Below are 22,437 nucleotides of genomic sequence, written 5' to 3'. Positions count from 1 at the left end.
GATTTGCATTAGGCAGCATGTATAGTGCTGCAAGGAACAAAGTAATAGAATGGAACATGGATGCAGATGCGTCAATGAACAGAGCTCTAAAATTGAACACAAACATCAAAACTTGCATTATTGACTTAATTGCATATATTATCTAAGAACAAGCAACATCGGCATTACGCAGAATCCTATGATTGCATAAACTGCGAAAAGAAAAATCAAACTACAAACAGAGAAACCAGTCACTCAACTGGAATCATAACCTCATTAGTCCTGAAAGGCGGCAAAGTCCAAGGTGGGTTATACCTAGCCAGTAAAAACTGCCCAATAACTTTATACCCATCTTTCTCCAAGCTTTTCTTCAGCTTATCAACTTTCTCACCCACCACTTCATCTGATGCAACTCCTCCAAATTTCACCACCCCATATTTCCTCTGCCCCTCTTCTCTTATCACCACCCTCTCATCCACTGGCTTCGGTGCCTCCTCCGCCTTCTGATACTTCTCCGGCAACACAAACTGCATTGTCACCATCTTCTTCTCATCACTCTTTGTCACCACTGGAGCCGTCATGGCAATCTTCTCCCCTTCAGGTGAGGACTTTGTTATCACCGGAGCTGTCATGGCAATCTTTTCAGGCTTGGTGTTCTGCGGATTGCCTAATGCACCGATGTAATTTGCCAACACCGAAAAGCCTCCATCCTTGTTACCCTTGAATGTTGACGGGTCATATGTGACTTCTGCTACAACTGAGGGCGCATATTTGCGGATTTCATAGTCGAAGGTTGATTGAATCACTTCATATTTTGGAGTTTCAACGCTGATTTTCCCAAAAACCATACCCATGTTGATGAAACGAGTTGGGTTCCTAAAGGCTGAAGCTGCGAAGTCCTGATAATAATGGTGACCAAATTATCTAAAAGAGGTGTGTTTATACGTAAAGAAATTTCTCTTGAATGCGGATTGTTGCTCAATCTCTCTGTCTCGAGGCTATTCTCTTGACAGAAAAGAAATTAGGACATGTTACTTGTTGGAGTCGTGCTTTGCCACTTGGTTTGGCGTGTGTGGATTTTATTAAGCCACGTTCTCAACGGTGCCGCCATATTTTCGCTTGCTAAACATGCACCCCACGGTCAAAAGTTTCCAATTTACCAAGCAATGATCCCATGATCCTTCGACTCCATTTGCATTTGTTTCCTAGAAGCTACTGATGTAAATTATTAGGTGAGCGTGTGTATTGGAAGCTGAGAAAGATATTAAGTTGATGAAAACCTTCATTACTTTTACTATTTTACCAAAATTACTATATTACGAATTTTGAAAATTATAATTACCAAATATTATCTTCACGTCCTTCACGAAATGGTAAGTTTAAGGACACACACTCATATCAGCTTTACCTTCACACCCTTTGTCCAATCAATGTCAAGGCAAAGATGGGAATCAGAAAATGCATGGCGTATGGCATTCCAATCTGCTTCACACATTTGATTCAGGCGATAATCAATCATAATATGAATTCTGATACAAATGAGTGAAGGAGGCTGCTGGAAGTATCTACCACAGGAAAATCTTCTACATTGGCTACAGTTTCGTCCATCAGCTCAACTTCAGAATGAAGAAAATACAAGCCTATAAATTTGCGATCAAGCAAAATCATTAGTTATCGCCGCTCATGCCTTTGGCCGACGGGTGAACTGATGCTTCCGCTTTGGTGAGCGCAACAAATTGAATTGGTGGATGGTGGCTGCTCTTAGCCAATTAAATTAAATAATTGACATAAACAAATAAGAATATGATTAAATGGAATTTAAGCAGGTTTTGGAACACTGCACCACCAAGGATTGTACTATGTTAAAGGACTATTCAACACTAACACAATGCTATCACGTGTTTGGAACGGAAAAAAAAAAAAATGAAGGATTGCATTGCATTAACTTTTTAAAATAATGCATGAAATAGCGAATAAAACGACCCCTATAAACAATAAAGTTTCCCAAATTGATCCAAATGGTGATTTTGACACACAATCAATAAAGTAGCAAATGGATCCAAATGGTGATTTGGTAACTATCTGCGAAGTAGCAAGTAGACAACACAGTTAGTGATCATTGATTCAATATTATCATCTCTCAAACGAATAGGGCATTACAAGTGCAGCATTTTAAACGAAATAAAGAACGATTCAAGTCTTCGCCAAAAGCTTCCTCACACCGAAGCATAGGTTAATACATATTAGGTCGAATAAAAAGTAAACTAAACCAATTCATAATTTTACACATTTGATTAATGGAACATTTAAAATAATAATAATAAATTCCAGTACCAAAACATAAAAGCACTAAGACTACTAATAGCCAATGTTTTGGTTCGATTTTGGTTTGGCCCAAAACACTATCAAAGCTTCTTTGCAACAAGTGGTTTTTTAGTGAAGATGGAAATTAAGTTATTTGGAAACAATTTTTCAGGGACAACGACAACTGAGATGAGCATAAAATTAGAAGAAATAGCCATTAGAGGCGATGCTGGAGGTGGCCCGTGATGACACTTCGACGGTCAAGTTAGTGAAAGGTTGAAGGTGGTGAGAGACTTCCAAGAAACCCTAAAATAGAAGAAAAATTGAGTATTATTGTAAAATGAGTAAATTTGCTTTCTTTGCGAGACTAACCTAATCTTTTAAGATAGAGTGCCACTGAGGGCATCTTTGTACTCTTTTGAACACTTGGCAAACCGTTATTGGTTGTTCCCTCCTCAAGCACGATTTTAAGGGTAATTTGGCCACTTCTCAGATTTGAGAAAAGGAGACCACAAACCGAACTACTTGGATAATTTCTAGTAAAATCAGGTGCTCCTCAACTCCCTTGGCTCATTTGAAATGGGCATATTAGAATTGAGGATACGCTGCTAGTGAAGATTGTCACCCAGAGGAAGGAATAGTGCTATGATGACGTGTCCTGGTGATGTTGGCAAGACCGTCACTATTTTGTGGTCTAGTACACTCAGTGTAGGTGGGGACTGCGTTGTAATGATGTGACTTTGTGTTGTTTGTGAGCCTATCACTATTTTATGATCCGATGCCGACACATGGCCACTTAGATATATTGTAGGAGACATTTTCTGTTATTCTCAGATGATTTGAATAGTTGATACTGATTATTCGAGATCTTTCTATTTTCTCCTCCCCTCTTTAGCTTTCCTTCTTCATTTTCATCATTTAGAGGGTTTTTAAAGTCATGAGTCATATTCTTCACGTGTCATGCCGTTAATACCTCTTGTCTAGACATGGATGCATTTTCTATAACTCTCAGCTGATTTGGGCAACTGATACTAGCTCTTCGAGACCTTTCCATTATATCATCCTCTCTTCCATTGTCACTTCTTGAAGTCATGAGTTATCTTTTGAATTTTAGCTTGAGGTAGCATAACATATAGGGAGTTCTTCCAAGTAGGGTCAGTCTCATGGGGACCGCTGTTGAGTGTTAGAAAATGCATATTTATAAAGGAGAAAACCGTCATTTTACATTTCAAGTCTTACTAACAACCCTTACTTTTATATATTTAACCTTCTTGTGATTTAATTACATGTGTTTTATTTTAATTAAGTATTTTATGTATTTTAGGGGCATTATAGTCATTTCACAATAAAGGAGAGATCAGACGGCAAAACGGACATCACTTTTGAACTCAGGACGGTCGAAAACCTTAGGAGGAGCATAAAAGGAAAAATGACATTATTCATATGTACGGTACTATTCACGTGTACGGTACTAACTACGTTACTGTTCACATAGACGGATCGATGACGTGGCATTGACCGATGATGTGGCATTGACTGATGAGGTGTCACGATCCTGTTGGGCTAAAATTCTTATGTACTGTTGATGGTGATGTGGCAGCATATCAGTGGATGAAAAATCTCGCGTACGGTACATGCATCACACAGGATTATTTTCAACCAAACCGCGTTACTGTTCATCCGAGTCAAACCGTGTTACTGGTCATCCGCGTGGTCAAACCGTGGACTATTGACTGATGACGTGGCGCAATCCTGAGCGTCCAAACTGTTTTTAATCCGATATGGCCGTAATTTACTTCATGTATCTATAAAAAGGGGGCCTCCCCCCCCTAATTTGATATCGCTGAATCCATTTTTGGACTCTATTTTCTGTAATTCCTTCTCCATCTTGTATTTTCTTCGTATTTTAATAAATTCTCATTTTGCCCCTAGTTCAATTATGAGTGGCTAATTTTCTTTCAAGCTTGGGTTGAAGGTGAAGTCTTAACATGTGTCATGGGCTTAATTTGGTAAATTTATTTTCTCTTCCCCTTTAGTTTTTGTGGATGTTTTGACTTCTCGTCGACAAATAATACTAATCTTGTCTAGTACCGCCTTGGTTTCACCGGCCCTCTAGTACAAGGTTATTATTATTTGGCACGATAAACCCTTAGCACCATATTGATTAGAGCGTGGTTCATGAGGTGTGGATTCCCCCCTCATGATTTAATTGGCATTAATAAGGAATATTTAGCCCATGATGCATGTTGATACGGATCCAGATACCCAAGTACGTTATTTCAATATAATTCTCTTCAATTTATTCTCGCCATTTCAATACCAATTTTAGAATTTATTCTCGCCATTTTAATTTAAGTTTTAGCATATTTCCAAATCATTTCCACCACAAATCCAACCACCAATTTACAAAATTAATTCTATATATAATTAAAATCCACCTCCTCGTGGGATCGACACTCGTCACCATTAGTCTATACTACAATAGATTCGTGCGCTTGTGAGTACATTAAAATTTGCACAACAACCGCCCCCAATTCTTCGGCAAAATCTCCTTATTCTCGACTACTAATATTTTTATTTTTACATATATATATATTTTATTTTTATTTTTAAGGACTTATCTTAGATTTTCTTTCAAGGGGCTTACTTGGAAAATTTCCCTCGCTCGTTCTTAGTGGGAGCACAGAGGCTCCCCAGCCGCGCGCCCCTAGAGGCACGTTTCTCTAAAATTCAAAATTTGTCTTTCTTCTTTTCCATTCCTATGTGTGCCCTAGCTTCTAATTTGAAAAAAATAAACGTTTGCCCTTCTTTTTCCTCATTCAGCTTCTCCTTTTCCTCTTCTTTCCGCAACCATTCTTTTTTGTTTTGTCCCAGCTAACCTCCACTAATTTCTTCAAGGTGCTAAATAAAGACTATCAAATTCTTCAAATGACAATTAAAGACAACTTAGCCAAATTGCAATACCTCTTTAAATTTTTGTACCGTTTTAATTTGAGCTCTTTAAATAAGGGTTATTTAATTCATTTGAAATGAAGGAAGAAGGGAAAAAGTATAAAAGATAAGTTATGTTCCAACGTTTTTTCAGTAAGATGAAATAAATTCCAATTTTCACCAATAGATCCACTCCTTTATTTCATTAATAGGATGTCATCTTAACCATACTAATGAAAACTAATTAATAATAATAAAATTCTTTAAACAATTACACGTCAATAACAATCAACCTCTATTTATAAAGTTTTGGAGCACGATAAATACAAACACACAAAGAAAAAAAAGGTTGGTAATTCGCTCAGTTGATCTAGTTGTCATTTATTGATAATCTTTAAGAGAATAGTTAAGACATATTGCAATTTTGAAAAGTTGACCAATATCCTAAACTATACAAGGAGAATTGTAACAATAATGCTAACCATGACAAAACTTACTACAAAAATGTGTTCTTTAAATCATATGCCATGGGGTTAGTGGATAGCAATTTTAAATAACTTCTAAAGTTATCATTCAACTAATGTAGGCAATCCCTAATTCGTAAAGCACAATTTAGGATAACTAACGAGCTAAAAAAAGCTTTATTATTATAAAGAGATAATACAAGATTTCATTCAAGATTCTTATTACAAGACTGGATATTGGACTTAAAACTCTATTACTCGACGATCCAACATACTATTAGGGAATCCCTTTTATAAGCACCAAGGGAATCTCTTTTTATTGTTTACATTATTACATCTTATCTTAAATGAATCTACTTTATGACCCATCATTTTTTTATGTTACATCACACAATACATTCTTATTACTAAGAAATCTACTTTACAACTCAACACATGTAACTCAACACATGTGACTCCACACACTAGTTGCTTATTTATTGGTAACTATTCACCATCACTTTCGCTGGTGCGGCCTACTGTTGGTTCCACCTATTCTGAACTGTTATTTGGATAAATTCATGGAGGGTTTCGCCCTTGGATATAATCTTTTTTCCATTCACTAAATTTCATGTCAAATAGTTCTTCATCACTCATTGCTTCAAGTAGGGAAATATTTGGTGGTCACTATACTATATGGTTTAATTGTGGCCACTAGTCATAGTTTAACCAATTATCTAGTTCCGCAAAATGATCTTTTAAGCATTTTATCCGAGTAGATTCCCATAGATTAATATCTTGTGGTCTACCATGTCGGTTGAGCCAGTCAAGATGTCTTTCTCGTATTTCAATCTCAGTTTCCTTATCTCCATGCATATGAGCATTTTTAATCTCCTAGCGATAATAGATCTGGGGTTGATTAGACCTGTGGAGAAATGGGACTGTGAGTATTGTACATTGGCTCCGTACCGTAAACTTCTGCCAAAGTTTTCCTAGCTCTAAAACAACCATGCCACATACAGTCAGTCTCATAATTTTTGTGGTCATGTTCCATAACTTGGATGAATGACGGCTTGGTTCTTCCCCAAATATCCTTCAATTGTACCATAACAATAGTACTATAAGTCAAATGATACCCATTGAGTAATTTGAGGGTAAAAATATCTTCAAAGATTGGGGCAAACATTCTATCAAACCATTTGCCTTTGTTGTATCACCGACTGGTGCGGATGAGATTAGACTTAAACAATATGGCAACAAAATACATATTTAGCCAAAGCCAAAATATGTAGCATGCCCCCAATTGGTATTCTCATCTATTATGTAATGGAACATTGGGCAAATCTTGAACACTGTTTCGTGCATCTAGTCTTGTTTAGGAAATGACTCGAATGGTCAATGACATCCTTGTCCTCTGATGGTATACCTGAACTCTTACATCTTCATTAACATCCACGCTCTCTAATGAAAAGCATTGCTATTTAGATTGTTAGGGTTGTTCCAATGATCAATGACCTTCTCAAAGATTATATCTTTGATTTTCTGTGGTAAGCAAGAGATAAAGGTTGAGAGGTTGCATATGAAAGAGATTATCTTCATATGTCACCCTTTTGATAGTTTTCTACTAGTTGATGCCATTGAGAAAGCTATTATTGGTATGGAAAGTTAATCTGCCATAGATTAGATTCTCTTTAATATGCTTCAGCTCAAACTTGAATCGTGGGAGGGATTTGGACCACCATGCTAGAGGATCCAAAATTTCTCCTTTTTTTCTCTTGAGTAGTCCTTGGAGATATTTGTAATATATTTCAATTACAAATTGTGTGAGAGAAAGAAATAATTCGAACTTTTTGATGCCTTTGATTACTGTTAAGACGTCTTTCTTTAATGATGGATAATGGTGTTTGCCTTCACTAAATTGTCTCGTTTTATAGCCAGAGACTCCTGTTTCTATTGGATTTTTCAATCAATATTACACCCTAATAATGATCACTAGCATATGTTTAAAGAATAAGATGTTTATTGTCAAGTATCTTTAATGGTGGAAGTGACTGACACTTTAGTTTTTACTTATTTACTGCCTTTGTTTCTTCTGCCGACCACAGTAAATATCCATTTTTTAGATGCTTTGAGATCTGGCTTGTTAGCTTTGAAATATCTTAGATATGATCAGCTACATAATTGATAATACTAAAAAATTGCTGGATCTGCTTTTTGTTTGACAATTTGTCAAGAATTCATATATTTTTTCTGCATTATATGGCTGTAGAATAATATGTCTATCCTTTAAAAAGTAGATCCAATAAAGGAGTAAGATCTCAAAGCATATCCAGCATCCAGGGTCTCTCAAAGCTGACAAGTCAGATTTCAAAGCATCTAAAAACAAGGATTTTCACTGTGGTCGGCAAAAGTAACAAAGGCAATAAATAAGTTAAAGCTAAAGTGTCAATCATTTCTACTATTAAAGATACCTAACAATTGACACTTCATTCTTCAAATAGATGTTAATGATCATTATTAGGGTGCAATATTGATTAAAGAATCCAATAAAAACAAGAGAGTGGCTATTAATCGGGACAATTCAGTGAAGCCCACCATCGCTATCCATCTTTAAAAAATGAAATCTTAATAACCAGAACAGATAACTAACTAAACTACATCGAGTGGCCACAACCAGAACAAATAGTGCAGCCACCGCCAAATATTTCCCTACCTGAACTAATGGACGATGAAGAACTATTCGACAAGAAATTTGGTGAATAGGAATAATATTACATATATGAGCAAAACCCTACATGGAGTGATCCACATAACAGTTCAAAGTAGGCAGAAGAAGTAGTGAACCGCGCCAGCGAAAGCAATGATGAATAGTTACTAATAAATAAGTGACAAGTGTGTGGAGTCACATGTGTTGAGTTGTAAATAAGTGACAAGTGTGTGGAGTTACATGTGTTGAGTTATAAAGTAGATTCCTTAGTGATAAAAATGTATTGTGTAATGTAACATAAAGAAGTGATGAGTCATAAAGTAGATTTCATTAAGATAAGATGCAATGATGTAAACAGTAAAAAGAGATTCCTTTGGTGCCTATATAAGGGACTCCCTAATAGTGTGCTGGATCATCGAGTAATAGTCTTAAATCCAGTATCCAACCTTGTAATAAGAGTTTTGGGTGAAATCTTATATTCTCTTCTATAGTAATAAAGCTTCCTTTTATCTACTTAATTATTTCCTTTTCAATATGATACTATAAATAATATAAATAAAGATATGTTTGAAAGATTGATGTATATCACTCTTGTAATCCATGTATGGTAAGTGTTTAAAAGTTAATTGGTCAGTGCATGCAATGAAAAAAAAAACATGCATTCAAATTGAAAAACATGCATGCGATCAAAATTAAGCGTTGAATTTACATCCAAATTGCTAAGGCTCGGTGCCAAATTCCGAATGCATGCATATTTTTCAATTTAAATGCATAATTCTTTTATATATTTTTTACATTGCATGCACCTGCTAATTGACCTTTCAATAATTTCCCACCATTATTTAAACTTTTAACTTTTCGACCAGTTTGAATATCGACATCTTCTTTCATTTTAGAAATGTGCCTAAAAATTTATTCTTACTCTTTATCAAATACACCCACATTTTTCTTAAATAATCATTAACAAAAATAACAAAATAGTGCATGCCTTCCAAAGAAACCACTCTGATAGGTCCCCACCTATTACTATGAACATACTCCAAAATTTCATGTCGTGAATTACAAAAATCAAACCTTTTCTTTGCTTGCTTTCCCAGAACACAATATTCACACAAAATTTCAATTTGCAAGAATTTGTATTTTTCAATTAGCTTTGCTTCAGCAAAGTCAGCAAAAATTTTTTTCACTAGCATGTTCCAAATACATATGCGACAACAAAATTATTTCTGCATCTACATCTTTTTCCAAAACCTATTGATGCTGATCCAATAACTGTACTCCTTTGAAAATAGTACAAGTTATTTATTTTTGTGTTTTTCACATCGTCAGTGTACAAGCTACTACCTTTAAGAATCCATCACTTACAATGATTTTTGGATTCTAAAACTCCAAATGAGATGAGATTTTTCTTAAAGCTTTGTACATAATGAATGTCCATTAAGATTTAAATTGAGTCATCATGATTTTTCAATTGCATTGAATACAAACATTATTATTGCTTATAAAATCAACTCCACCGTCTAACTCTTTGAAATTAGAAAATCAGCCCATGTTAGAATACATATGATAAGCACAATCTAAATTTAGAATACACTCATATGAGTAACATGTCAACGTCATGTCATGACAATCAAACTAAAATCTAATCCTTTATCATGCTCCGCTACACATGAAAAAAAAAATAACATTGTCCTTTTGTAACTTAGGACTATTCTTTTTTCAATACCCTTTCTCACAACAAAAACACATTTATCTTTGGCAGACGTCCTTTTATACTTGCTCATTTTTCTAGGTTGCAGCTTTATGAAATACCTTTTGTTGTCAATACCTCTACAATTGTATCCATGTGATCCTTTTTTTTCTAATCTCAAAGTTATACAACACAATGCATGCAACATCGGATGTGACATTATCTTTCTGTTAAAGCAAAATGATGGTAAGGTGGTCATATTCATCAGGAATGGAATTCAATAGCAATAATATTTTATACTCGTCTACAAATTTCTCATCTAACTTTAGAAAATCCGCAATATCTTGATGAATGAGTTCAAATTGTCATTCATCAGCATACCAAATGCATACATTAATCGATAGATTTTTTTTTCCATATAAAGTTTATTTTCAAAACTTTTCTTCCAATGTCTTCTATAATTTTTTCACTGATGTCTCCCTCATGATAATACTTCTAATATTTAGTCAGATATAGGCAAATAGTACCACAAGCCTATTTATTAGTGTTTATCCACTCATTGTCATCCCTCTTGTTAGACTTTTCTTTAGGGGCGATCTCTAATTTTTGCAAACATAAACATCCAACACCTCACACTACTACCTGCCAAAATTACTGGTATCATCAATTTCCCCACTTCACATTTTGCATTCGTCATAGTAGTACTTGTTTACGAAGACGACGAAGACACCTTTATAATCCTTTTTTAATTATTTAACCCAAACAAACAATGCCTATGTGTCTTTGTATAAATAATACACCATAAAAGTTTTCATAAAAGATTGAAGGAGTCAAAACAGTCCAACTTAAAATCCAAACTCCTTAGGTAATTCTAACGCGCACTAATTCATAAAACCACACTGCAGGCTCCTAATACTCCCGAGTACAAACTATTAACTCTATCGTATTCGTGAATAATACCATATACGTGAATAGTACCGTATATCCCAGATACAAACCATCGATTCTAAACCAATTGCTGCACTCTAATATCATTTGTTATGGATGAACGAATTGAACAATTATCAATGTTATGATGATTGCGACTTCTGAAGAAAAATAAATGTGATAGTAAACATATGTAAAGAAAAGATAACTCAATAATTTATGTGGTTCGGCTTAAAGCCTACATCCACGGACAAAGATTAAAAATTAATTTTACTAACAAATGCGAGTTATAAAAATGCAAATTACTCTCAAGATTCAATAACTCAGTACACCCAAATGGATCATCATAGCACTCAAGGGAATGCTCTTTTTATACTCTTGAAGAACTCACTTATAAATGCTCTAAACTCTCACAATTAGCGATGATATTGAAATGAAAAATAAGACTTCTATTTATAGAAAAAAAATTGATTGCACTATTACACCAACTTCGAGCAATTTTTTCAATTAAATTCGACGTCTAACCTTAGCAATTTGTCTTTAAATTCAATGCCTAATTTTGAATGCATACATATTTTTCAATTTGAATATATATTTTTTCATTGCATACACCAACTAATTGAAAAGTACACAAGAAATGAATTTGATCATTATATACATTTTCCCAAGCTACAAGTGAGATTCTTCATATTTTTACTTTTGTATGTCAATGACATTCTAATAACATTGAAGAGCAAAGATGAGATTGAAAAGTTTAAGTTACAACTCAATCAAGAGTTTAAGATGAAATATTTAGGGAAAAGCTAAGAAAATTCTTAACATGGAGATATGCAGGGATCAAGGTTATAACAAAGCCAACTTGAGTCAAAAGTAATATTTGAGGAAGTTACTACAATAATTTGGCATGATTAAGTCGACAAAACCTGTAAGTACCTGTTCACTTCTCATTTCATGTTTTCTACATGCAGCTAGTATAAAAGGCAGGTATACGTACAATCTTAAAATACATGTTGCAAGTTCCATATTCAAATGCAATTAATAGCTTGATGTATACAATGATGTCTACAAGGTTTGACATTTCACATGCAATAGTATAGCAAACAAGTATACGCACTTAAAAAAAAATAGCAAACTATGAAATGGACTCTGCAATACATTCAAAATACTGTAAATATTAGTTTACTACTCAAGCAAGATGATATGCTTGATCAAGGTGAACTCCTACTGTCCTACTACCAAGCATTTTCTCTTTCCTTTTGTCGTTGAAAAAAATTAGCAAACTATGAAATGGACTCTGCAATACATTCAAAATACCGTAAATCTACTCAAGCAAGATGATATGCTTGATCAAGGTGAACTCCTACTGTCCTACTACCAAGCATTTTCTCTTTCCTTTTGTCGTTGAAGCAATATTGGGAACGTTAATCTTGATTAAGCTAGTGATTTAAACAAACAACATTTAACCATCCAATATGAATTTACTTTTACTAGGGCGCCAATCAATTAGAAGTCATTACAGTGTATAGTTGCATTGTCGACCACAAAGGTCGCGCACATGGCAATTACAAAAGTTATTAAAGAGGCTATTTGATTACAAAACTTGCTTAAAAACTTGAAATTAGTCCAAGAATATGTTAGCATGTATTGCAACATTCAATGTGTTATTCACTTAGTATAGAACTAAGATTATCATACACGTACAAAGCATATAAACGTATGATTTCACTTTGTGAGGAAAATTGTTGATGAAATGAAGATTCTTCTTCAACAAAATCAAGACCGTAGAGAATCTCACATATATATTGACTAAGGTGATGACAACAATCAAGTTTAAACATTATCTAAATTTAATCAATATCCTACAAGTTTCAAACAGAAAGGAAAATAAAGTTTGGAGGATGATTTTATGAGGAGTTTAATAGTATCCAAGTCAAGATGGAGAACTTTTTGGATCCTTAATGAAAAATTACTTTAAAAATAATGATTCATTAATACTCAACTCATATTTGGACAATCCTAACCGAAATAGAAAATTGTTGAAAAGTCAATTGATCGGTGTATGCACTGAAAAAAAAAACATGCATGCATTCAAAATTAGGCACTGAACTTGAAGATAAATTGCTAAGGTTTGCCAAATTTAATTGTTAAAATTGTTTAAAATTGGTGTAATAATGTAAACAATTTTCTCTATAAATAGAAGTCTTATTTTTCATTCCAATAGCATCCCAAATTATATGAGTTAAGATCATTTGTAAGTGAACTCTTCAAGATTATAGAGAAAGCATTCCCTTGAATATAAAGAAAATACATTTAGGTGTATTGAATTATTATATTTTAAGAGTAGTTCCTAATTTTATTTATAACTCTCATTTGTTAATAAAATTATCTTTCAATCTTTGTTCGTGAATGTAAGCTTTAAATAAAGCCACGTACATTATAATGTTCTCTTTTTTGTGTTAGTTTACCACCACATTTATGATTCTACAGAGTCGCAATTACCATAATTTTGAAAATTGCCCAACCCGTGCTTCAAGTGATAATAGAGCGCAATAGTAAGAATTTGATTTCCATATATTTTGTCAATCTCGTTTCATGTACATAGATTGTTTTCCCTTGCATCCATGTTTAGGAATAACAAATATCCATGGATATTGCTCAACCGCGTATAAATCCATTATTATCCATGATGGATTTATCCATGTCCATATCCAATATTTCATAGATATGTCCATATCCATATCCAATATCAAAAATTAGATATGTATATAGATTTTATCCACACAAATATAGATATTCATTAATGTCCAAAGACATTAAATTTGTATTTCTAAATTTAAAAAAATAATATCACATGTTAATAAATAAAATAAAAGTTAATTAATGATGTCTTATATTAAAAATAATTATTTTTTATTTCTTAAAATCATTAATTTTAAAAGCTAATTAAAATTATTTTTATAAAAATATTGTAATAAAAAAATTAATTAACGAATTTTTTAAAAATTAAAAAAAAAATTACAGCATAATTCTGCCGCATAATTCCGCTGCAGGTGCCACCATCTCTTCCAACGCCGCTGCCAGAGAATCACTCATAGTCGACACATCCAAAACCAACAAATCAAAAATTCAATGATCTATCTAAAAGTGGTGTTTGATTTAGAAACTAACAAATGATGGAGGCAGATGCGCATCAAGAAGAGCGACGGCCACCACATGGCCAACCGTCGCACGTTTGCGACGTGTGTATCTTTATTCTTTTTGTGATTGATGCTAATCGCTTCCAATAGATTTATGTAAGCTATATCAACATTGGATGAAGTTTTGCTTGCCAGATTGGAATAGATGAAACAATGTCAACGGTGAATTTTTCTAAATTTTCAAACTTTAAATATTTTTCTATAATTTTGTTGTGAGGGTATATTTGACAATAAATATTTTAATTGAGGACAATTTTGTGTTTTCTTACTTTTAGTATTTTTACAATTGTTTGCTTATTACATTTTTTATTTATCATTTTATAAAATTAAAATTTTTTAAACTTGTGTTGGGTTAAATGGATATCGGGTAAAAATAATTATTCTGGATATAATTTTAAAATATCCAGGTTCGAAAAATTTTGGAAGGATATTATCCAATTCAATTGGATGGATATCCAATATGGAGCGACCCAATTGCCATCCGTGACCATGTTCCAATATGGTGCCACAAATACAACATAGATGAATATTACCTAACACAAAGAAAACACCATTTACATTTCAATTTGTTAAATGTGTTCTTTTTAACACTATTTTATTTTACTTATCCATCTTATGTCTCAATTGAACTTTTCTATTATAAGCCTGTAATACCCACAAAATCTAGTAAAACTTACAACACAAGAAATAAAGTAACTACTAACATATAAAAGAAATAATCATAACAAAATATTACTAGACAATTAGCAAATGGGATCAAGCATAATTAATTCATAATCAATTAAATGCCACTTACCCAGAAGCATCCCAATGCAGAGATGTGGGGAAATATCACTGCACAAAACATAAATGAATAGCTTTACAGGGTATGTTAAAGGAAAATAAATAACACATGGGAAGTGAAAGTAAACCAATAAAACAAACAACTTCTAACACATAAAATCCCCAGTACAATCAGCTCTAACTACAGATCTGATTCCTGCGATGTCAATAAAACTAATAAATTCTAGTGCCCAAAACATAAAAGCAATAGATTAATAGTGCCAAATTAAGGTCTCAGACATCCAAGGAAGGATTAAGGCAGCATAAGCTCTCAAGCCCGGCGAAGGCGAAAGCTCTTAGGCGGCCACTGCGAATGTTTTGAGAAACAAGCCTTTAGAGTTGTCATCATTGACCGCATAAACTACAAATAACAAATTTCTTGCCCCAAAAAGAATTCTTCATTTTCAACCAAAAATCACAACTATATCCAATTTACAAAATCATAAAAAGTTTGATAAATTTGGATCTCAGCCAACAACGAGTATCTTCAATTCCTTTTAGGGAGTTGCAGATAGATAACGCAGTATAATAATAACATCATTGATCCAAAAACAAAACAAAACGAAACAAAATCAATCAATTTGATGATTAAAATATAAAAATTTGAACTTGCAGCAGATAAGTAAATAGGAGAGCACCTCAGAGAAAAATTCCCCATTACTTTCTTCACCGCCAGTAGCAATCAAAGTGCAAGGATAACAATTTTTATCATCCTCATCACCGATGCCCCCATTTTACAAAATTAAAAAAAAAAAAAAAGGCTCACGTCTTAAAGATGGACGAAAAAGAAAATACAGCTGAGCTACGATTAATCGGCCGTGCCGTTGGAGACTTGTTATTTGTATTTATAAGAGAGAGAAACTAAACCCTAACCCTAACTCTGGAAGGATCCGCTTGGCCGGGGAGTTCGGTCTTTGGGTCGGGCTTCCGTTTGACAAAAGCGTTTAAAGCCTTTGGATTACATAGCCCAGCCCCAAAAAAAGCCCACGTAGTTATGACAATTTCACAATCATAGTCACGGAGTCATGATAGAACAACTAATTAAATCAAAAAATCAATAATACATTACAACATAACGTGGCTTTAAGTACGTGGCTTCATTAGGATCTGCCAACACAATACAACTTTAAATTAATTTCCATAATTTTCGGTTTGGTTTTTTGTTATATCCAGCTGGACTCTAAATTTGAAATTTGAAACCAACCATAGTTAATAACTGATTCAAAATAAAACCACCCGAACACATCCCCGCTCCACCGTTGAAATCACCACACAATAATCCAACCGTTAGATTAAAATCCTCTCTATAAATAACCCGCCTCTCCCATTTCCCTTTCTTCTTTAAAAAAAGAAAAAGAAAAAGGAAGAATCCCCTGAAAATATCCTCTGCAAATCTCGCTAATCAAGAAACCCCAAAAGAAGAAAATGCGTGAAATCCTTCACATTCAAGGGGGCCAATGCGGGAACCAAATCGGATCCAAGTTCTGGGAAGTGGTTTGCGCCGAGCACGGTATAGACCCGACCGGAAAGTATCAAGGGGATACCGATTTGCAGCTTGAGAGGATTAATGTGTATTACAACGAGGCAAGTTGCGGGAGATACGTGCCTAGGGCCGTGCTCATGGATCTTGAACCTGGGACCATGGATAGCGTCAGGTCTGGTCCGTACGGTCAGGTTTTTAGGCCCGACAATTTTGTCTTTGGCCAGTCCGGCGCCGGAAACAACTGGGCGAAGGGGCATTATACTGAAGGAGCTGAGCTGATTGACTCTGTGCTTGATGTTGTTCGTAAAGAAGCCGAGAACTGCGATTGCTTGCAGGGTTGTTCTTTATACCTTTAAAATTTATTTCAAGAATTTCAAGTATTTGTTACGATATGTCTAAAATCTAAATTTAGGACATAGTACTGAAAGTTTATTAATAGTTATTATTGTTTTATATTATGTTGCGTGATTTAGTTGGTTAAATTCGTAAAATCTATTGGGCGTGGTACGAGAAACGTGGGGATTATTGAATTGGGTTATGAAATGCAGGATTTCAGGTGTGCCATTCTCTGGGAGGAGGGACAGGTTCCGGGATGGGAACTTTGTTGATATCAAAGATAAGAGAGGAATACCCGGATAGAATGATGCTTACTTTCTCAGTTTTCCCATCTCCTAAGGTCTCTGATACTGTTGTTGAGCCTTACAACGCTACTCTCTCTGTACATCAGCTAGTTGAAAATGCAGATGAGTGTATGGTTCTTGATAATGAAGCCCTTTATGACATCTGTTTCCGCACTCTCAAACTCAGCACTCCAAGCTGTAAGCTGGATCTTTCATTGTCATCATTTGTCTTTTTGCTTAATTTTTGTAGTTGGTTTTCAGTGGTAACTAAATTTTAAAACTCTTTTGTTGGCGCAGTTGGTGATCTGAATCATTTGATATCTGCTACAATGTCTGGAGTTACCTGTTGTTTGAGATTCCCTGGTCAATTAAACTCTGACCTTAGAAAGCTTGCTGTTAATCTCATTCCTTTTCCTAGGCTTCATTTTTTCATGGTGGGATTTGCTCCCTTGACATCCCGTGGCTCTCAGCAATATAGATCTTTGACTGTCCCGGAGCTCACCCAGCAAATGTGGGATGCTAAGAATATGATGTGTGCAGCTGATCCTCGCCATGGTCGTTACTTGACTGCCTCAGCCATGTTTAGGGGCAAAATGAGCACTAAAGAAGTTGATGAGCAGATGATCAATGTGCAGAACAAGAACTCTTCTTACTTTGTGGAATGGATTCCCAATAATGTGAAATCAACTGTTTGTGATATCCCTCCAACTGGCCTGAAAATGGCATCAACATTTATTGGAAACTCGACCTCAATTCAGGAGATGTTCAGGCGTGTGAGCGAGCAGTTCACAGCTATGTTTAGGAGGAAGGCTTTCCTTCATTGGTACACCGGCGAAGGTATGGATGAGATGGAGTTCACTGAGGCAGAGAGCAATATGAATGATTTGGTTTCTGAGTATCAGCAGTACCAAGATGCTACAGCTGAAGAGGATTATTATGAGGATGAAGAAGAGGAAGTTCATGACATGTAGACCTGATCATGTTGTGTCTGATTTGGTAATGGTTGGTTAGAAGTTTTAATTTCTGGTTGCCAGTCTTTGGCAATTATAGATCCAGAAGGGGTATGCCAATTATGTTATCTAAAAGCTTTTGGTTTTGTTCTTTCATTTTCCATTTTGTCATTGCAGAGAACTGAGCAAGAAAAAGTTCATATAATCAATTTCTATGAAATGCTTATTATGTTTATATGACTTGTTTCTCAATAGAGAGTTAGTTACGGTAAATCGCATTACTTGGTTTCTTGGATATGATTGAGATACCAAGAAAATGATTTGCTAGGAGTTTTGCCACGTTTGCCAAATAATGTTGGGCAAGCTTCCATTTCGCCTTTATTTGGCCAGCTAATTTGCAGCACTTTCATGGTTAATTTTCAAGGGATAAAACTAGATTACAAAAAGACAACTACGGAAAATGTAACTAACCTAAAATCAGAATTGAAATTAATGCCGTCCAAACCCTGATGATCTTGGTATTCTTGTGTTTGAAGATTAAATATGAGTTCGGCATTTTGTTTCGTTCAATTCAAGCTGAGGTCAATTAAGTGAAAAATTAGTGAAGAATCAAATCATGGGAAACAATTCAAATTTCAAAGGATGATAACCAAAGGAACACATCAATACACATTGGTCATCTTGTACTAGGTTTCCACTTACAAGGTTTCGATCCATGCATAATATGCCATCCCATTAGTACATACATGAAATATATGAGATTGAACCTTGATAAGTAATTGAACCTTGATTAGTAACACCCACACTCGGTAGAAGGAGAAAAAAAGATGGAGTCTATGATATCATTACTAAGAATATCTCTAAAAGGCTCTTCAAATAAGATTTTAATACTTATTTTTTCAAATAAGTACTTATTTGAAGAATCTATGTGGTTTTTCAAATAAGCACTAAAATCTTATTTGAAAAATCACATCAGCATTTAAGACTTCAAAATACACTTTAATTAAGATTTTTCAAATAAAAAATAATTTTCTCTCTTCAATTTTGTATAGCTGTTTTCTCACTCTTCAATTTATATTTTATTTCTTTTTATTAAAGAGAGAGATAAGTGTTTTAATTACCATTTATTTTTCCTTTGAAAAAATATTTATTTGATTAAAATAATATTAACTTGTTTATATTTGAAGAGCCTTTTACAGAAGAAAAATATATTTTTTCACTCTATTTTTTAGCACAGGTAAGTAAATATATATTTGAATAGTAAAATTAATAGAGTTTTTAAGAGAAATTCTAAAATATGAATCGATGGTGACAGGAAACGGTGTGGAATGGTTAATACAGCATAGGCTCTCGTACTGTGATTGTAACATTAAGCAAAGATAGAAACTCCGTTAAAAGGATACATTGCACGTATCCCTTGATTGTAGAGGATGACAGGTTGTAAAAGTTGCGAAACACTCAACTCAGTACAGGATATGGATCCAAAATCAGAGTAGGGTCAAGGAACTGGAATTTCTAGAAATCTCAAACACTTTCAGGTCTGGGACAGCATATTCATATACCACAAGGCTTGTATACTTTTATTCTGCCTTCACCATTAAGCATCAAAACACAGCAGCCAAGTAAAAAGGATTGGCAGCTCAAACGCCTGCTAGTGATCATTTAATCTCAAGAATGTGACAAAATTCATGAAGCCAGTCTCTTCTTGGGCCACTCTTTACCAATTACCATGATTAAACAATCTATATGCCAGCAAAGCTAAGTTACTAGAATCAGAGGATCAGCAGCAAGTTCAGGTCAAAATAGGCAGAACAGAGCTCGGTATGCATTTGATTATTACCTATGAATTGGAGGCTAAAATCAAACTTTTGACACGACCTAGCAATTATAGTTTCAAGGAAATGCACTTCCTCAAGTATTATAAAGAGTTGCACATTCTCAATTAAAAGTTAATGCTTCATTAATCCCGTCATCAGACAACATGTAATAGTCATCAGACAATATGTAATAGAGAATTACATTTTCACATTTGATCATCAGTTACAACCCACATAACAAAGCCTGAACTACTGGCACAAAAAACAACACGAATTTACAACACAAAACAAGCAACTGGGTTCCAACTATTCATCTACTTTTTGCCATCTTCGACGGCTTTATCTACCAATACTTTGAACTTCTCATACTCGAAATCTGCAAGGTGCACAGCACACTCCTCAGTCACTGGCACCACTGGGCGCTTATTTGCAAAGATGGTCCACAAATACAACACAATTGATGCTCCCAAAGCTCCACAAGCTGTACCAAAAATCAGCGCACCAAGCACTTTCAACAGGCAGTCACTCCGCTTGGGAGGTGGCTGGGGAGGTGTTTTCAAGTTCTTAACAAAAGTCTTTGGATCCAGTGGCTTTGAATGCATCCAATGTGGAACATGCCTTAGCTTAAAGCTCCATGAATACAGATTACAAATCTGTGAAGAATTCCTATTCGAAGAGCTTAAGCCCACAAACACTTCCTCATCATTCCACAATTTGGATAAGTCAATTGGGTATGAGAGCAGTGGATCAACCGGCTTTGCTGAATCAAGATAACTCAATCTGACCTCTAGTCTCTTTGAACTAGCTTCGTAATCAATCCAAGAGTTCAATTTCTTATCACTATTCAACACAATGTTGTGAGATGAAACATTGCTCACTTTCACAGAAACAAGACTACCCACATCAATTCCCACATGATTCCCATTCACATCACCGTACTTAACATCTCTTAAGGTATCAAACTCAACAGCAACAACTCTAAATTTACTTTTATCCATTTCCGGAGAGAGCCCAAATGAGGTGTTAGCAGACACACTAAGATTAAAACCACTTGGAACCATAATAAAAGCTAAACCATCACCATTTTCCTTAGACATTGAAAATGAGAAGTTTGTCGAAAAAGAAGCCAAATTCCCAGTATTACCTTCAACAAGCTTGATGGGTTTCTTATACATGACTCTCCCAGCGCTAGAACTAACAGAGTCAGTGAGTTGAACCACAGACCCACCATTAACAACCTTTGCATCCCCATATAAAGCAATGCTGGACTCCAAGTGTGAACCTTTACCAAAACTTTTGAAGGAAAAAGACGAACTTGGGTCTGCGTTGAGGACTTGAAAGTGGAAAATGAGTAAAGTGAGTGTTGCAAAGTACCTGGACATGAAGAATGTGGCCATTGCTGAACCGGGTATGAGCTGAATCTGGGGTTAAGTATTTTTGTGAGGGATTTTAGGTCTTGTGAATTGATTCCATATACAAAGTAGGTAGGTCAATCTTTTTTTCTTTTTTTTTCCCAGGGTTAGAAATGTAGAAACCAGAGGACGAAAGTAAAGAATCGGAGGGAGTTGGGTGTGGCTTGGCTTGGAGGTTGTGAAAATTAAATACGTTTACTCGTTATTGCCACTTTCTGATTCGCTTTCTCTCAGTGGTCGCTGACTGTATGGAATATTTTAAACTTTAAAGCATATTTTGCCCTTTTACACCTATTTTTCAGTTTAATTTTTCACGCACACTCTATGCTTTGTGAATTCACATTTCTTTCCACGCAGTTTTGTGATTTCTAAATTGTGACACATAAAAATTACCTTATTCACACATATCAATCATATACTCATACTCGCATATTGATTACATCGACATCAATTAATATGAATATTTGGTTAAAATTAATTTTGTGAGAGAAAGCTGTTCAAAGTTCATATTAATATTAAGATCTATATTTATATACCTAATACTCTGATTATATAATTCAATCTTTGGAATCTCCCATCAAAATTACAATACCTAATACATCTAAAGTTCTATAGCTTAATGCTTTGTTAATTCTAGGTAATTTAAAGAGTAATAAAAAATGGTAAATAAGTATTTCTTTAATTTAGTATTTGGCATCTATTATATTTATTGGTTTCTTCGATTATTTTATAGTAGATATGTTAAAAAAATTAGTAGAAAAACTTCAACTAATTATTCTTATATAAACTCACTAAAAAAATATAAAGTATAAAAAGGAATATACTTTTAATGTGATTCATCCTGCTTGTGTGTGAATATGACTATTTTATATTCAAGTTGGTGATATTTCTTAGGACTAACATTGAGTAGGTTAAAACGGCAAAATTACAAAAATATTGATAAGTTTAAAAATATCCTAACCTCGAGGGCGAAACTGCAAAATCATTGAACTCTAGCCATAGTAACAGTTGTCAAATGGGCATCACGCGTCAAAGTAAATGTGAGCTTTGCTTCCGAAACGAAAACAAAAACAATTGACAAACAGTTAACAATCGTACGCTCAAGTGTCGGCACGCTCTTAAACATTACCATAAAAACAGCTCTCTATCTAGTCT

The 22,437-nt window shown here is 34.5% G+C and overlaps 3 protein-coding genes and 3 non-coding genes across 6 annotated transcripts; 1 reads left to right on the top strand and 5 right to left on the bottom strand.

Moving 5' to 3' along the window:
- Positions 1-92: 92 nt before the first annotated feature.
- LOC18038375 lies at positions 93-1,049 on the bottom strand. Its single transcript, XM_006429199.2, has one exon. The coding sequence runs from the start codon at positions 831-833 to the stop codon at positions 231-233; it is 603 nt and encodes a 200-aa protein (XP_006429262.1). The 5' UTR covers positions 834-1,049; the 3' UTR covers positions 93-230.
- A 14,181-nt stretch (positions 1,050-15,230) lies between these two features.
- On the bottom strand, positions 15,231-15,354 carry LOC112097535. The gene has a single exon (XR_002905067.1). It is a non-coding gene; the product is annotated as a small nucleolar RNA SNORD14 (small nucleolar RNA).
- Positions 15,355-15,459: 105 nt separating this feature from the next.
- Positions 15,460-15,550, bottom strand: LOC112097532. Its single transcript, XR_002905064.1, has one exon. It is a non-coding gene; the product is annotated as a small nucleolar RNA snoR27 (small nucleolar RNA).
- Positions 15,551-15,632: 82 nt separating this feature from the next.
- Positions 15,633-15,730, bottom strand: LOC112097531. The gene has a single exon (XR_002905063.1). It is a non-coding gene; the product is annotated as a small nucleolar RNA snoR26 (small nucleolar RNA).
- Positions 15,731-16,324: 594 nt separating this feature from the next.
- Positions 16,325-18,293, top strand: LOC18038374 (tubulin beta chain). The gene is made up of 3 exons (XM_006429198.2): positions 16,325-16,819; positions 17,032-17,301; positions 17,401-18,293. Exons 1-3 carry the CDS (start codon positions 16,426-16,428, stop codon positions 18,072-18,074), a joined length of 1,338 nt encoding a protein of 445 aa, XP_006429261.1. The 5' UTR covers positions 16,325-16,425; the 3' UTR covers positions 18,075-18,293.
- Positions 18,294-20,012: 1,719 nt separating this feature from the next.
- LOC18039997 (L-type lectin-domain containing receptor kinase VIII.2) lies at positions 20,013-21,516 on the bottom strand. Its single transcript, XM_006429197.2, has one exon. The coding sequence runs from the start codon at positions 21,265-21,267 to the stop codon at positions 20,185-20,187; it is 1,083 nt and encodes a 360-aa protein (XP_006429260.1). The 5' UTR covers positions 21,268-21,516; the 3' UTR covers positions 20,013-20,184.
- Positions 21,517-22,437: the final 921 nt, after the last annotated feature.

This window comes from Citrus clementina, unplaced genomic scaffold, assembly GCF_000493195.1.
Source record: "Citrus clementina cultivar Clemenules unplaced genomic scaffold, Citrus_clementina_v1.0 scaffold_6, whole genome shotgun sequence".
NCBI lineage: Eukaryota > Viridiplantae > Streptophyta > Magnoliopsida > Sapindales > Rutaceae > Citrus > Citrus x clementina.
Note: the sequence above shows the minus strand (reverse complement) of the source record. Positions and strands in the feature narration are given on the sequence as shown.

Bases quoted from the DNA above. Each gene is read 5' to 3' on its own strand.
- LOC18038374 (XM_006429198.2), top strand. From the start codon at position 16,426: ATGCGTGAAATCCTTCACATTCAAGGGGGCCAATGCGGGAACCAAATC. The intron at 16,820-17,031 runs GTTGTTCTTTAT...TATGAAATGCAG, and splicing joins GAACTGCGATTGCTTGCAGG to GATTTCAGGTGTGCCATTCT. The intron at 17,302-17,400 runs GTAAGCTGGATC...TTGTTGGCGCAG, and splicing joins CAAACTCAGCACTCCAAGCT to TTGGTGATCTGAATCATTTG.
- LOC18038375 (XM_006429199.2), bottom strand. From the start codon at position 833: ATGGGTATGGTTTTTGGGAAAATCAGCGTTGAAACTCCAAAATATGAA.
- LOC18039997 (XM_006429197.2), bottom strand. From the start codon at position 21,267: ATGGCCACATTCTTCATGTCCAGGTACTTTGCAACACTCACTTTACTC.